At 40.7% G+C, this 17,273-nt stretch overlaps 1 protein-coding gene across 1 annotated transcript in view; it reads left to right on the forward strand.

Moving 5' to 3' along the window:
- The window catches only part of LOC101850331 (5'-3' exoribonuclease 1), a gene marked incomplete in the record, with an annotated part of 54,945 nt that overhangs the window by 26,209 nt on the left and 11,463 nt on the right, over positions 1-17,273 (forward strand). The window contains 16 exon segments of the mRNA XM_013082045.2: positions 353-442; positions 1,475-1,578; positions 2,856-2,987; positions 4,004-4,078; positions 5,044-5,131; positions 6,105-6,218; positions 6,919-7,005; positions 7,508-7,761; positions 8,875-8,958; positions 9,703-9,826; positions 11,387-11,449; positions 12,891-13,105; positions 14,884-15,000; positions 15,770-16,073; positions 16,370-16,450; positions 17,010-17,084. Coding sequence (XP_012937499.1) covers positions 353-442; positions 1,475-1,578; positions 2,856-2,987; positions 4,004-4,078; positions 5,044-5,131; positions 6,105-6,218; positions 6,919-7,005; positions 7,508-7,761; positions 8,875-8,958; positions 9,703-9,826; positions 11,387-11,449; positions 12,891-13,105; positions 14,884-15,000; positions 15,770-16,073; positions 16,370-16,450; positions 17,010-17,084 — 2,007 coding nt within the window.

Consider the following 17,273-nt stretch of genomic DNA (forward strand, 5'->3'; position numbering starts at 1 on the left):
GGGGGGGATATAAGAGAACATCTTTTTTTAGTTGCTTTGTTTTGTTTTGTTTGTACGTTTATTGCTTTGCCATTTCCTTGCTTGCAAATGTATCATCATTTTGGTGATGAGCTACTCTTCTTGAAACTAAAACTTAGGCATTATTTGTTTCTTGTGGGTGGTTGGCGGGTGCTCTGGTGTGGTTTGCTTCTTCTTTCCTATCAAATTTCTATCGTCTTTATCTCCCCTCCTTCTTTTTTGTGCTTGTTACTCTCTCTTTTAACACCTCTAATCTTCGGCGCTAATATGACCTTATTGTGTTGCAAGTGCCATAAAACATTTACTATATCTGAAACTTGTTTGTTTGTTTCAGCATGAACTGAAGAAAGGAGGGGTCAAAGTGTTCCAGCAGCCCAGCCGAGGGGAGAACATGATGCTGCATGTCAAGGCCACACAAGGACTGGTAAGGTCGACCTTGGTGTCATTAATGCATAGCTGCCAACCAGTATGTATGTAAAAAAAACGTATATTAAAAATGTTTTTCAGGGTCAGAATTCAGAAGTCCGTTAGCTATGTGTTTGTCTATTATTTCTCCTCACGGGTTTGCCTATTTTTATTTTTAAAACTCTGAACTTTCAAGACTGGATTTGGGAAGAATACTGAGAATGGAGCCAATAGGTCAGTCGTTATTGTGTCTATCACAATACTTAGCTGTTGAGCATGGATTTATTAACTGCGAAAAATCTATGTGAAGGACAGGGGTGGGGGGAATTCATGAGTTCAATTTGTTTGCGAAAAACAGATAGGCTCTAGTGAAAAAATTAAACATCCAAAAAAAGCTAAAAAAAGACCAACATACAAAAAAAGCTTGGTGTACAGAAGTTACCAAGAAATGATTTCCTTGGAACAGCATTTGGTCATTGTTTATTCCTCAGCCTTATAACTTATATTGTCATTTCTATTTTATGGGAAGGTGAGTGCTTGTTCCAGGATAGTGACTGAAGTGCCTCTCATGTTTGTTACTCCTTCCTGTCTTTCCTCACCTCCTCTGCTCTCTGCGGGTAGTTGGAAGGCACCGCCGTGGGTCCCAACTTCTTTTTTTTTTTTTTCTCCATCTGTTGTTTCTATGTCTAGATTTCTTTTTCGCAAGCACTAAGTGATATAACTGTGGGAACGGATTTTTGAAAAATTCAAACTCAAAACTATAACTATATGCACTCTCTCTGTAGGTGGTTGGCGGGTGCTCTGGTGTGGTCTGCTTCTTCTTTCCTTTCAAACATCTATCGTCTTTATCTCCCCTCCTTCTTTTTTGTGCACTTGTATGACCTTATTGTGTTGCAAGTACGGTAAAACTCTTACTAAAACTAAACTATCTCCGCTCCTTTTTTTGTCTTTGTTACTTTCTTGTAACACCTCTAATCTTCGGCACTTATATGACTTTATTGTGTTGCAAGTGCCGTAAAACAGTTACTGAAACAAAGCACTCTCTCTGCAGCGTCTGGAGCAAGTGGCGGATGAGTTGCTGGGGAAATCAACGTTTGTGGGCTGGCCCCACATTCATGAAGCCAAAGTCATTGGAGTGGCCAACGAGTCTTTCAGGTGGTTCATACTTGTTGATACATTATAATATTCATGGTTTTCCTTGTTTGAGATTGTGTATGATTATTCGTCCTTATCTCCCCTTCTTCTTTTTTATATTTGTTACTCTCTTGTAACACCTCTAATCTTCTGGCACTTATATGACCGTATGCAGTTGAAAGCGTCGTAAAACCTCTACTAAAACAAACAAGATTATTCGGTGAATTTGTAAGACTACAAGTCTGGTCGTAATGGATTGTTGTGGTCGCTCACAAGATGTTCGCAGTACATGGGCTTTACTGTAGTGAGGATGTTGGATCTTAATAAATGCTCACAAATAGCCTATCCTTCATATTAATAAGCTTTTAACGTTATCTTTCATTATATTTGTTCTGTTCCTATGTCTGGATGAAAATAGTCTGTGTGTGTGTGTGTGTGTGTGTGTGTGTGTGTGGGCAATAATGTATATTGCATGAGAAGAAGGAAGTAGTAAGAAAGGTTTTTGAAAAAATGGGTATTCCAATGTAAAGCGCATTGAGCTACTTTTTTTGGAAATGCGCTATATAAATGTTATATATTATTATTATTATTATTATTATTATTATTATTATTATTAAGTATGTAAGTGCGCTAAAGGAAAATGGGTTGTGGTCTCTTGATTTTTTATCAGGATTTTATTGTTTTAGCATTTTGCTGTTTCACAACTTCTAGCGTTTGTTCTTTCTTGTTTTCTCTAATGTGTGAAAATAAGAACGTTTGTCGCACCAATAATGGTTATATCCACGGAAATCAAGTTTCTACTGAAAAATATAAACACGTGAAGCATCGTGGTGAAATCAGGTGCTCGTCAAAATAAGGAAATTGAAGAAAACATTTTTTTGCTGATTTGACAATATTTTTTCGAATTTTTGTTTCTGGCTTCAACACACCTTTTGTCTGTAGAATACAAATTTATGTCTGGATTGTGTGGAAAAGCGTTGATTCAAGGCGCAAACATTTTTTATTTTAATTTCCTGAGGACTCTCAAGTTACGGAAATTACTCAACTTTGGCGGCCATTTTTATCGATCAATTTGCCTCCGAAATCAGGTGACATCCACTTTCTTCAATCAGAAATACCTCAACTTCTATTCAAGACAGTGGGTATTTTTTCCATCGAACACAAGAGAAATAAATGAGCTTGAAGATGATGCCATTCACTCAGCTTGCCCAGAAATTGACGAGTGCTTGATTCCGTCGTGCTGAGACACATGTGTTAGTTGTTCAATATTAAATGAGGTTTTCGTTGCTTCCCGGCAGGATTGAATTGATTGAAGACTCTCCAAAGAAAGGAGCGGACAAGAGGGAGCCGATTTATTCTTTCAGCAAAAAGCCGCTGAGTGACGACGAAGCTTCGATCGTGTACAGAGAGTCCAGTCATATTAGAGAGAGGTAAGTCGCTTCCTCACTACAAAAAGACATGAATATTTGTGAGGCTTGCCGACAAAATGAGTTACTTTTCCCGATCCACAAATGGGGAGATGGGCCAAAAAATCAACCCTAGGGTCAAATTAATAGATTTTCTATTGATGCCATATTCTTTAAGTATAACATGCCTTTTGTTATTTTAAACTTATAAATTGTAAAAACTTTACCTATAAGCGTGATGTATCTATTTCCACAGGGCTCAAATCCGAGAAGCAGCTCATTTTGTCAGCACACTTCTCATTTATTTGTTTTTTTCCCCGTTCCCATGTCCTTTATTTTTTTCTAGAAAAACAGTTATTCCACGTATGTTTCCTGTTTCACCCAATATTATCTGTGTCTATTAACAGCCTTTTTGTTTGAGAATGTTACTTGCCAAATTTGGAGTTAATTTCACAAAATCCCAGTGACATCCCTGAAAAGACATCTCATGTTTCAGATTCTCTGCCCTGTTGTTTCAGATTTCGTGAAGTTCACTCGTTTCAATAAATATTTGATGTTCAATGCTACGTTTTGTCTGTATTTTGAGATTAACATTCTCTAGCTTTGGTTCCAATCCTCAGTTTCTAAATTTCAGGTTTGATGTCCTAGTTATGACATAGACTGAGTACTAATACTTGGATAGTGTCTCTAGTGACTAATATATTCAAATGTTAAACAGAACAGGGAAAAAAAGACCATGGTCTCGTAAATTTTTAGCTTTACTTGTGAAAGGGCTATTTTATGCCCTATCATTGCATTATGTGTATATTTTTTTTAATCTTCTGGCGCTCATATGACCTTATGCAGTTGCGAGCGCCGTAAAACCTCTGCTAAAACTAAAAACCAGAACAGGGAAGCTCAACTTTATCTTGCACATTACCACAAAAATGAAGTATTTTGTGACCACCTTCCATGCAGCGAAGTTGCTTTATTTTTGAGAATGCATAAGTAATGTGCTCTAGAAACTGAACTTGTTCTGTTTTTTGTTATTTTCCTTGCAGGCAAGTTGAGAGATTTGGTATTGATGTTGGGAAGACGGAGATTCTCGTCTATGCTTGTCCAGTCACGGGAAGAAAGTGAGTGTTGTTGATTGTAGATGGTATCTGTTGCAGCTTGCTGTAACACAACATTCGAGAGAGTCAGTTTCGTGGTTTTCTTACGTTAATATTTACTTAAAGTTAGGGACAATAAATTTTCACTATTATGTCCTGTATGCTCATTGAAACTATTTTTGTTTTGGCAGACTGTTAGCAGCTTGTTCACAATAGAAGTTTATATCGTATGTGGTCTTCCTCTTGATCGTTTTGTTTCTTGCAGCTGTGATGTAGTTGGTTGAGAACTTGGCCAACTCAGAACTTTGCGATATGAATCTGAGTACGGTCTTAGCTTTTCGTGTCATTTTTCAAAGGCTTTTTTTTTTTTTTTTTTTTTTGGTAGTGTTCTCTATTATTATTGTTTTGGTTTTTTTGGTTGTGTTCTTTATTCTTTTTTTTTTAATTGGTTGCCCGCATTTCGTCTGAATAGAAAGACGTTTTACTACATTGTGTGGGTTGGGTTTTCGTGGCAACAATACTAAATTACAGGTGGACATGGAGCTTTTGAATGGTCAAGATGTGACAAGATTTTTTCTGCTGGAGTTGATCTCACTGGCCACAGCAGAAGCCACAAGTCATTTTGGCCTTTCATTCTCCTAATTCTTCTATGTCGTTTGAGAAATGTTCTCTTCTGCAGTTGTATTTGTGTGTGTTTGGCAGGTGCTCTGGTGTGGTTTGCTTCTTCTTTCCTATCAAACATCTATTGTCCTTATCTCTCCTCCCTCTTTTTTATGTTGGTTACTCTCTTGTAACACCTCTAATCTTCTGGCTCTCGTATGACTTTATGCAGTTGCGAGCGCTGTAAAACCTCTACTAAAACTTTAAAAAAAACAATTTGTCTTTGTCATTATCAGACATTGACGGAGGAGACAAAATATTATTATTGTCATTATTATTATTACTTACATATCTAACGTCTTTACTTTGTGTTTGTGTTTTCACCTCAGCTACACATTTGGGAACGGTGGTCTGATCACCTTGGAGAAACAGTTTGCCCAGAAGCCAACAGCCTTTGCTCATCAAATGACGATACAGGTAGGCTTTTGTGTAGGTCAGCTGTGCTGTGTGGGTGGTCGGCGGGTGCTCTGGTGTGGTATGCTCCTTCTTTCCTATCAAATGTCTATCGTCCTGTATGTTTGTTACTCTCTTGTAACACCTCTAACCTTCGGCACTTATATAACCTTATTGTGTTGCAAGTGCCGTAAAACTCCTACCAAAACTAACGAACTGCGCTGAATACTAATTTTAATGCAGCCAACATTGAGTCTCCAGCCACCAAAATGAAACAGCTGAGTTGGGTCAGATATTGATTCCTTTATGTCATTGTTCAATAGTTTGGGTCAGATATTGATTCCTTTATGCCATTGTTCAAACTAGTTTCAGCCATGCTGCAGTAGGTTATATTAGTCATTTTTAGCATCTCCCCAAAGAGCAATAAGCTATACTGAATGTATCATGATTCATTTTATGTAGTAATTGTAGGAACTATTCAAAATTCGAAGTAGTAACAGAATTGTACGTACCAATACTAATTCTTAAAATTAAATGTGGGTGGTTGGCAGGTGCTGTGGTGTGGTTTGCTCCTTCTTTCCTTTCAAACATCTATCGTCCTTATCTCTCCTTCGTCTTTTTTATGTTTGTTACTCCCTTGTAACACCTGTAATCTTCTGGCGCTCATATGACCGTATGCAGTTGCGAGCGCAGTGAAACCTCTACGAAAACTAACTTAGAATTTAATCATTTGAATTTAGTAGAATTTGTATGTCAATTTGAAACATTGCATTATCCCAAACTTACAGTACTTTGTTGTGTTACGGTCAGACGTCTTACGGTCAAACGTCTTACGGTCAAACGTCTTACGGTCAAACGTCTTACGGTCAAACGCTGCTTATTTCTCCCTCTTTTGTCTTAACTTCTTGGTCTCTTGCCAACTTCTTACATTTGCGATGTCATGTTCTTTTATATATATATACTTATTAAAAAGCTCTATTTTTTCCCCTCTCCTCAGGATCTTCAAGTGGAGGAAGCTGCTCACACAACGTTCAAAACCTTGGAAGAGGTTTTTCCAGAAGGATCCACAATTTTCATGTTAGGATTACCTCATTACGGAGCTCAGGGAAAGGTAATTCTTGTATTTTCAAAGACCCATTACCATGTTTGCCTTGCTTCATCGTGGGACTTATACGACAATGGAATTGTTGATTTCATGGGTGGTTGGCGGGTGCTCTGGCGTGGTTTGCTCCTTCTTTTTTTGTCAAACATCTGTCGTAATGATCTTGCCTCCTTCTTTTTTGTGTATGTTTCTCTCTAGTAACGCATGTATTCTTCGGCACTTATATGACCTTATTGTGTTGCGAGTGCCGAAAAACCTCTACTAAAAAAAAGAAAAAAGACCCATTACCATGTTTGCCTTGCTTCATTGTGGGGCTTACGACGAGGTAATTGTTGTTTTCTGAAATGCATCACCATGTTAGCATTACCTAAGTATTGGTGAGGTTCAGGACAAAGTAGTTTTGTATGTTTTGTCAGATGCTGTGCAGTCTGCTGAATGAGGAGGGGGGAGGGGGGTATGCTTGTGTTTGGGTTTTTCTTGAGTATGTAGATGAGTGGTTGGCAGGTGCTCTGGTGTGGTTTGCCTCTTCTTTCCTATCTAATATCTATCGTCCTTATCTCCCCTCCTTCTTTTTTGTGTTTGTTTCTCGTTTGTAACCCCTCCAATCTTGGGCGCTTACATGACCTTATAAAATTGTGTGCAAGGGCCGTAAAAAACTTACTAAAACTAAAACTTTCTTTCTTTTTTTCTTCCTTCTTATTTTTTTAAGGTTCGGGAGACATTGTCTTCTGAGGACCGGGTGAGAATCTCCCTGAGCGTGACTCAAGAGCCAGACTTTCAGATCCTTGCAAATCGAGTAAGTGTCGTGTCATGTGGTCGCTTTTATCTCTTTTCCATCCCAAGGCTCATATAGTAAAAGCCCTTGCCATCAAAGGCAAAGACGTTTTGGGGAAAGTCCAAAGAAACTGAGTGGTAAACATCGCCGATGGGTGAGATGTGATGGAAAAGTGTTAAGGACAAGCGGGCTAACCCAGATTTCGGGGCTCTCCAAAAATCTTGACCTACATCAAAAGTGGGCATTGCCCTACCTATAGGACAAGTTTGGTTTCATTGGTGTGTATATTTGTTTTGTTATAGAGAAAACTCTCCTTGTCTTTTAAAGAAACTGAACAAGGATCCAACAACTGTACCTTCGATTTTCTCAAAGCAGCATTTTTCGGGATAGCCCGATTGTCCTTAAAAGTGATCATTTGTTGTTGAGTAAGGCTTGATGTTTTCAGGTTTTCCTCTCGTCTTGACAATGGGTGGTCTTGTAACATGAACGATCAATTTCAAGTCTGTTTTTCTCCTCCCCACAGGGTCGCTACGACATGTACATGCCGGCGCACGCCAGCGCGGTCCAGCTGGGTGTGCACACTCACCTGTTGTCGCGCATCACGGGCTCGGTGTTTGTGGAGAAAGGCGGGCCCAAGGGGGGTCGCGCCAACGTGGGGCTCAACCTCAAGTTCACCAAGCGGCGGGAGGAGGTGCCTGGCTACACCAGCTACAAGCAGGACCACGGCTGGACCTACAGCCAGAAGTGTGTGGACCTGGTCAAGGACTATCTTTCCAAGTGAGTTGTTTGTGAAATGTTACAGATGAGATGTCAGCTGGAGGGTAGATCAGCTGCTATGATTATGTTGTCAGTTTATAGATCTTATGAAGGATTATCTTGTGAAACGTTGTAGTTGAGATGTTAGCAGGGGGGGGGGGTAGATCAGCTACTATGGCTATGTTGTTAGTTTAAAGATCTTATGAAAGACTATCTTGCCAAGTGAGTTGCTTGTGAAATGTTGTAGTTGAGAGCTGCACTTCAAACATTGGAAGAATTAGCCATGAAAGGAGCTGCAAGAAGACAACCTTGAGATCATCGTAAGCTAAATTGACCGTCTGCACAGACAAAAAAAAAATCCATAGGTAGTAGAGAAGTTAAAAGGAGGGTAGATCAGTTGCTTTGGTTATGTTGTCAGTTTATACGTCTGTTTTTGTTTTAGTAGAGTTCTTACGGCGCTCGCAACTGCATAAGGTCACATGAGCGCCAAGGGGTGGATGTCAATAGAGAAGTCCTTTCAGGGAATCAGACTTACTCTGCTCACCTCTCTAGCTTCTACAGCACAAAGTCTGCTTCGACTATCAAGGCACCCGGGAAATAGCGGGTCACAAGAGAGTGACAAACATACAAAAGAAGTAGAGAAAAAAATGACGATAGTAAGGATTAGGAGAGAAAAAGCAGCAGTTCCCTGTTGCAGTTCAGGCACAGTTATGAGCATGACATCGATGAATCAGCCCATTTACAATTACAATTCTACTGTGCATAAGAGCTCGAGATGTTAATGCCCCACTTTTGAATGGCCTAAAGACACTTCAGTCAGTAGCACCGCCCCCCGGGGGGGGGGGGGGTAGTGAGTTGTTTGTGGAATGTTTTAGTTGAGATGTTAGGGGAGGGCGGGGGGGTAGATCAGTTACTATGATTATGTTGTCAGTTTATAGATCTTATGAAGGACTATCTTGCCGAGTGAGTTGTTTGTGGAATGGTTTAGTTGAGATGATAGGGGGGGGGGGTAGATCAGTTACTATGATTATGTTGTCAGTTTATAGGTCTTATGAAGGACCATCTTGCCGAGTGAGTTGTTCGTGGAACGTATCGTGTTAACATGTTAAAAGTTTTCCTTTTTTTTCTCCTCAGGTACTCAGACTTGTGGATGAGAATTGAAATGGCGAAAAAAGGCACGGATGTGTACTCTGAGGGTGACATCATCCCTGAAGATGGGTGAGTTTTTTTCTGTCTCTTAACACTTTGCCGTCACATCTCGCCGATCGACAATGTTTACCACCCAGCTTCTTTGGATTTTCCCCATAATGCCTTTGCCTTTGGTGACAAGTGTTTCTACTTTATGTGCCTTGTGAATGCAAAGTGTGAAACAGTATTGTTGATCATTCACTTTTAGTGTACGAAAAACTATTCTCCTCTGTGCACAGCCAACTTTGTCATCCTTTTTATTTTTGTCATCCGTGTTTTTTTTTCAGCGTTACAAATTTCGCTATAACGCCGTTTCTGTTTATGATGTATTGTATTGGCACAAGATAAAAAACAGATGAGAAATGAACATTGTATGCAATAGAAAGGCAGTTTGATGGTAGATAAAAAGGATTTGCTGTGGTTTCCTAGTGTTATTGAAAGGGAGGAGTACAGACTGGATTGAAACAGGTGTGTAAATTGGGACCTAAAGAGAGGTAGAGAAATTGAACTAAAAGGGAAATGTGTAAATTGTGGTAAAGGGGGGAAGTGTGTAAATTTGACCAAACGGGGAGTGTGTAAATTTGACAAAAGGGGTGGTGTGTAGACTGAATTGATTGAAAGGGAGATGTGTAAACTGGACTGAAAGGGAGATGTGTAAACTGGATTGAAAAGGATGGGTGTAAATTGGATTCTGGTGGATGTCGGACACCTCTGCAGGTACCACGTTTCTGTTTTACGCCATTTCTGTTTTACGCCATTTCTGTTTTTTTCCAGTTCCTACACCCTAGCGGACGTCCTGAAATATTTGGATGAGCTCCCTTGTGTCAAGGCACCACGCATGAAGTTTGGAACACAGATCCTCAGCGAGACAGAGGTGGCCATCATTGAGCAGACAACGGTAGGTCTTTGCAAGTTATGAAAGGTCACTCTTGCTTGTTTCGTATGCTGCGTCCTATTTCAAAAGGGTTGAAGCGACTTTCTTACTCCCTATTTGTTCTGGTGAAAGTTAACTCTTTAAACCCCATCAGACGCCGGTAGTGTCTGACACTAATGACAACTGTTGGGTTTCATTTAGTGCTAGCTTCTTCTTGTTTTTCAGAACTATTCCCGATCCAAGTTTTTTAGTAAAGACTGAGCCTTTGTTTTCGCTATTAAAAGTTGCAGGCAAGCTTTTGGGGTTATAATGAGACATAGTGCACCAGGTTTAGGTGACTGTAGAAAAACTCCAGGAAATGATGGAAAAAACTCAGGGTTTAAAGAGTTCATTTGGGATACACACACACGCCTCTACCCACCCATTCTTGAAAGTGTAATAGTGTTTTTCATGCACGACATTAGCAAACCGAATGTGACCCATAGAGAGTGGAGACACTGGAAATGCACAGCAAGTCAAGTAAGCTCTGAATGACGTGGGCTAAAGTTTACTTTTACCAAATCCTTAAAGTGAAAAGCTTTACTGTAATGCATTTGGTATCTAAGCTCTGTGTCCACTTGTTGCATTTATGTTGGAGATGGATGTCAGAGGCCCCATGACCTCTTTAACACTTTGCGGTCACTTGCTGCAATAATGCGGCAGTGAAAAATGGTCGCTTTTAAGAACAAGCGGGCAATCCCGAAAAATGCTGTTTTGAGAAAATCATAGGTAAAGTTTTTTTACCCTTGTTCACTTTCTTTAAAAGAAAAGGAGAGTCTTCTCTATAGCCAAACAAATATATACACACCAATGAGACCAAACTTGTCCTGTAGGTAGGACAGTGCCCACTTTTGGTGAAGGTCAAGACTTCTGGAAACCCCCGAAATCTGGGTTAGCCCGCTTGTCCTTAAAAGCGACCAATTATTAGTTCTGGTCACGCTAGGCAGTTCTGTGACAGGCCTGAGAAGTCTGTTGCAGTCACTCTCCTGGCTGGGTGTCCTGATGGGGGTATTTTGTACTGCTGGCTGTGTGACTGCGAAGTGTTAAATAACCCAACAATGTGTTACTGGGGTGTTTAATCTATTTCATACTGTCTATGTATTCCCTTTTTTGTTTTGTTTTTGTTGGTGTGTATTTCGAGTTGGTTTGAGGACGCTCTTGTTAGGTCCAGCTGCTTTTCTTTCCTTTCGTTGTTTCTGTCAAGCTGTCTTACTTCTTCAGTTGATTACTTGATTACTTGATCCTGGAAACAACATCCTAGCACTCCAGTCGTTGCCATACGTGCTCCGCTCCCTGCTCCAATATCCACCCCAGAGCCCATCTGCTGATCGTTGCAGTGTTTATTTGGTTAATAAATTACTTCTTCACCGCACCAGAGAACCGTTCTTGTGTCTTGATGACCATTGTTATTTCTTCATCATGTTTCTTATTACTCGCTCAAACAAAGCTTTTTTATTTCTTAACCTGTGTTTTCAAATGACTTTCTTTCAACTTATTCACTTTGACCCACTATGCTTACACGTGTTGTTTTTGTACAATGTACAGGAGGCGTTGAGCAAGAATGCAGATATTGTGAAAATCAAAGTGAAACCACGCCTGCTGTTCAGGGTAAGGATGTTCTGATGGTTTTTTGTGTTTCACTTGTTAGTTTAGTAAGAGTTTAGTAGGTGTAAAGGGTTTTACGGCGCTCGCAACTGCGTAAGGTCATATGAGCGCACGAAACACAAGTTATTTACTTTCGCAAAAGTTCACTGCATGATTGGTTAACTATTAGACTTTAAAATGCTAAAATATTAAAATTCAGTGTAAATATATTTGCGATTTAAAACAACTCTTAAAAGTAACAATAAAAATTTTAAATAGTACGATTTCACTTTACAATTTGCCATAAAGGCCAATGGCCTTCATAAAATTCAAAATTTTGCTGGAACTAACGACGGAAAAAATGTCTTGCAATTTCTTGCATTTATAATATTTCCTTCGGATCTCTCCAAAGTCTAGACATTCGGTTAAGATGTGTCTAATGGTAAAATCTGTGTCGCATCCGAAGTAAGAGTTTTACAGCACTGGCAACTATATAGAGTATAAAAGGTGGCAGTGTTTCTTTGAGGTGTTTTTGTTTTTCCAACTGGCAAAACACAAGGACAAATATTTTTTTTCGGTCAAATGTGTTTCATGGTTGTTGTTTTTAATCTATTCTGTATTTTTTCTTTGTTGTCTCCTTAAGGGAATTATTTTCTCTATCTTTAAATGAATGCCAGAGAAAAATGATGATAATAATAAATTGCATTTATATAAAACCCATGTTTATCTTGATGAGATGCTTAATGTGCGTTACAATAAAATAGGCAGGGCAGTTGGTTCCTGTATGCTTTGTGAGGAAACCCCCCCCCCCGCCTTATATTTAAGACTGGACGCACTATCGAGAATACAATTGATAGATGTGGGTGGTCGGCGTGTGCCCCTAAATGATCTAAACTGTGTCACTAGGGGTGTAAAAACAGAAACAAAATTATTTTTAAAAATTACTGTTTCTGTCTTGTCTGTCTTGCTGCTTCCCAGCACGAAGTGACAGTTCTTGTATCAACGTTCTTTACTCATAACTCAAACTTCCCTCTCTGTGGGTGATGCTACTGACTGAAGTGTCTTTAGGCCATTCCCAAAGGGGGAACATTAACATTTTGAGTTTTTATGCACAGTAGAATTGTAATTGTAAATGGGCTGATTCATCAATGTCATTTTCATAACTGCCTGAACTGCAACAGGAAACTGCTGCTTTTTCTTTCCTAATCCTTACTATCACCATTTTTCCCTCTACGTCTTTTGTATGTTTGTCACACTCTTGTGACCCGCTATTTCCGGGGTGCCTTGATAGTCGAAGCAGACCTTGTGCTGTTGAAGCTAGAGAGGTGAGCAGAGTAAGCTTGATTCCCTGTAAGGACTTCTCTGTTGACATCCACCCCTTGGCGCTCATATTATGACCTTATGCAGTTGTGAGCGCTGTAAAACCTCTACTAAAACTCTCTCTCTCTCTCCCTCCTTTCTCCAGTCGCTGCCGAACCAAGGCTCTCTGGTCCCGGACCCCGGTGCAGACTTCCTGCTGTACGACCGTGTGGTGGTGGTCAAGAACGGCTACTCGGTGCCCTTTGGCAAACGCGGCACGGTGATAGGTCTGCCGTCCCCCGAGGAGGAAGAGACGACCAACGCTCACACGGTCTACGACGTGGTGTTTGACGAGCCCTTTGCCGGGGGGATCAGTCTCAGGTGAGTGGGTGGTTGGCGGGTGCTTTGGTGTGGTTTGATCCTTCTTTCCTATCAAATATCTCAATTGCTTAGTGGAAGGCTCTGCCATTCACCGTTTTGAATAGTGACGTATAACGTCTTTCGCCGAGCAGTTGGTCTGTCTCCTCCAACTTTTCTTTGTATTTTACTCTCTTGTATCGCCTCAAATCTTCAGCACTTATATGACCTGTTTGTGAGTGGGTGGTTGGCGGTTGCTCTGGTGTGGTTTGCTCCTTCTTTACTATCAAACATCTATCGTTCTTATCTCCCCTCCTTCTTTTTTTGTGTTTGTTACTCCCTTGTAACACCTCTAATCTTCAGCACTTATATGACCTTATTGTGTTGCAAGTGCCTCTTAACTCCTACTAAAAATTTTTTTTAAAAGCTTTAATAAAACTTGGCAGGCCTCTAATAGTTGTGGGAGAAGCAAGGAAGGGGTTAATTTTCTTGTTTCTGAACTCTGCTCATGGCTGCAGGGACAGTTATGTGCCTTTGTCTTCTTGCAGTTTTGAAATCTATTGACAATGTTGTATTGTTTTTTGCTGTTTTTTGTGGGTTTTTTTGGTGGTGTTTGAAATCTATTGAAAGGTTTTTCTTGTTTTTTACTGGTGGGAAAAAACAACTTTATGTTGTAAAAGAAATAAACAAATGTCTGTGTCCTGAAAACCACAGCCCACCTATTCATATGTTCCCACTGAGCTGGCAAGAGTTTTTGGTTTCACACATTGCTTCGGGGTGGTTGGCAGGTGTGCTGGTGCCTCTGTGCCCCTCTCTCTTCTCATTCAGTGCCTGAAATCTGAGCTGGTGTGGTCTGCTCCTTCATTTTTTAAACTCAGTTTTCTTTAGCTCATTGTTGAGTTTTTAGGCCTTTTATCCACTAAGATCAGTTCTTTCGGAGATTAAAGTGGTACTTGTTGGAGACCCAACCCCTTGAAATATCAAAAGTGTTGAGAAAGGGGCGCAAAGCTCTGGTCATACCGCAATAGACAACCGATGAAATAATGCCGTGATGTAGGTAGGTCATGTGAGTTAATTGAGACCATAACAGACAACCGATAGAAGAATGCAGTGATGTAGGTAGGTCTTGTGAGTTAATTGAGACCGTAACAGACAACCGATAGAAGAATGCAGTGTTGTAGGCAGGTCTTGTGAGTTAATTGAGACCGTAACAGACAACCGGTGAAATAATGCAGTGATGTAGGTAGGTCTTGTGAGTTAATTGAGTGTTGGGAGAGTCACTACAGTGACCGTTAAACTGAAAATGCCGTAAAGTTAGGTGCCCTTATTTCCTTACTTATTTACCTGGAACATTATATTTGTTCAGGTCACCAAGAGCAGGTTCTGTGATTGGTGATAGGTGGAGAGTTTTCATGAACTCGGTGACTGCTGGGGTAATAGTATAGATTGTAAAGCACATAGAGCTTGCTGTTGAGCGGGGATTTGCGCTATACAAATGCTATCTATTATTACTGGAATGGGTGGTGTGTGTATAATTTTACACGAACTCAGTTACTGGAATGGGTGGTGTGTGTATAATTTTACACGAACTCAGTTACTGGAATGGGTGGTGTGTGTATAATTTTACACTAACTCAATTACTGGAATGGGCGGTGTGTGTATAATATAATTTTACACGAACTCAGTTACTAGAATGGGCTGTGTGTGTAATTTTCAAGAACTCTTGCCAGTGAAAATCAGCTTGGACGTAAGAAATGACACAGGTCCGGCGTGAATGACTTTCTCAGCCCTTGTTTCACCAGATGCTCATCCAGCCGAGGTTACCGGGTGCCGGGGTCGGCGATGCTCAATGTCACTTTTGGAGAATTCCGTAAAAACACGAGAAAGATGGATGGTACAGACAAATCGAGCGTCTGGGCGTGAGTTTTACATTTCTTGTGTGTCTCCTTAGTTTTTTTTTGGGGGGGGGCTCTGTTGGTCAAGGTTTGAATGAGGCGTAAGTTTTTTTGTGTGGTCCAACTATTTTGATGATTTTGTTTTTTGGGGGGTCTTTTTTGGGTGGATGATGGGTGCTCTGGTGTGGTTTATTTCTTCTTTCCTGTGAAACGTCTATCGTTCGCGTCTCTCTGCCTTTTAAAAAAATTGTTACTTTTTTGTAACACCTCTAATCTTTGGCATTTATAAGACCTAATTGTGTTGCAAGTGCCGTAAAACTCTTACTAAATAAACATTTTGTTTAAAAAGCCTTTTTTTTTCTTTTGGTCTTTATTTTGTTTCATTTTATGTGCAATCTTATTAGCATTTGAAAGCATTCAGTTTATTTTCAGGGTATTCTCTATCTCTTAAGCATTCTTAAAATTATGTCAGGAAGGAAACATTTTATTTTGACGGGTTTTTTTGGTGTTTTTTAAAATTAATCATCAACTCACTGGGACCACGTCCACTATTGATTACTATATTGACTCGAGGGCTAGACTGAAGCTGCTCAAGTGGGTGGTTGGCGGGTGTTCTGGTGTGGTTTGCTCCTTCTTTCCCATCAAACATCTATCATCCTTATCTCCCCTCCTTCTTTTCTTGTGTTTGTTACTCTCTTGTAACACCTCTAATCTTCGGCACTTATATGACCTTATTGTGTTGCAAGTGCCCTAAAACTCTACTTACCAAAACTAAACCATTCACCTCCTGTAGGAAACAGACCGTTGGGAGGAAATCCAACGGCACCCTGGGCGGGGGCATGAGCCATCACCACGGCTTCAACAACAACAACACGCTGGGCGGGGGACGAGGCGGGGCACGAGGCGGGGCCAACGACCGCGCTGGGCCGTACAAAGGTCGCGCCGGTGCGGGCTCACAGCCCCCGATGATCCCGCCAGCTAACGTAGCCCCACAGCCTCAGGTCCCACCCCACCTCATGCGTCAGCCCGTGGCTTGGGACGACCGCAAGCAGCCCATGTTTGGCCAGATCTTTTCTGCCGGAGGTCGCTATCTCCAGGTGAGTCTTTGTTTTATTGAAGGTCGCGATCTGCAGGTGAGTCTTTTTTTTTTATTGGAGGTCGCTATCTCCAGGTGAGTCTTTGTGCATTGGAGGTGGCTGTGAGTGGTTGGCGGGTGCTCTGGTGTGGTTCGCTTCTTCTTTCCTATCAAACATCTATCGTCCTTATCTCCACTTCTTCTTTTTTATGTTTGTTACTCTCTTGTAACACCTCTAATCTTCGGCACGTATATGACCTTATTGTGCTGCAAGTGTCTTAAAACACTTACTAAAACTAAAACAATCTTTGTTTTCAGAATGAGAATCAGCTGAAGTATGTCACGCCCAAAGTGCAGACACCTCCGCAGACTGCCAGCCGGGCCACCGTAGCTTCACTCGTAAGTCCAAAGTTTACAGGTTGTTTTACAGTCCATCTTCTTCTCAGTCGCATCACGCTCCATGGGTGGTTGGTGGGTAATCTGGTGTGGTTTGCTCCTTCCTTCCCATCAAACATCCATCGTCCTTATCTTTCGTCTAATCTTCGGCACTCATATGACTTTGTGTTGCAAGTGCTGTAAAACTTAGTGAAACAAAACTTAACTCTTTATCTCCCAGGGGGGGAACCCACCACACGGGTTCCTTTTTTGGTGCGAAATCTAAAAAGGACAAAAACGTCGTTAAATGGGTCTTTAAATTGAAACTAGCAAACCTATTTTGATAATTCTCCATCTCATAAATGAGCTTCCGGTATAAGAGACTTGTTTTCGGCAATTGCCGAAAAGTAATTTAATGTCGAAGTCATCATAAAGGAATGTGCTCGAGCCGCTGCACAATGGTTCCGATCGCGAGCCGCTGGGAGCGGCTTGCCGGAGATAAAGAGTTACGTCTTCAATTTCTGTGGTCAAATGAATGAAAGATTAACTCATGAGGTGTTTTTTTTGGTGTATTTTTCTGTAGCCATCAAAGGACTCGAGTAGCAGTACAGACAATTCTGACTTTGAGAAAATGTGGAAGGAACTCCAGCGACATCAGGTTAGACCTTTTTTTTTTTTTCCCAATTTCCCAAGTTCAGTTGTTTGTTGAGACAGTGGGTGGTTGGCGGGTGCTTTTGTGTGGTTTGCTTCTTCTTTCCTATCAAACATCTATCGTCCTTATCTCCTCTTCTTCTTTTTTAAGTTTGTTACTCTCTTGTAACACCTCTAATCTTCGTCACTTATATGA

The sequence above is a fragment of the Aplysia californica genome, unplaced genomic scaffold (assembly GCF_000002075.1).
Source record: "Aplysia californica isolate F4 #8 unplaced genomic scaffold, AplCal3.0 scaffold00156, whole genome shotgun sequence".
Taxonomy (NCBI): domain Eukaryota; kingdom Metazoa; phylum Mollusca; class Gastropoda; order Aplysiida; family Aplysiidae; genus Aplysia; species Aplysia californica.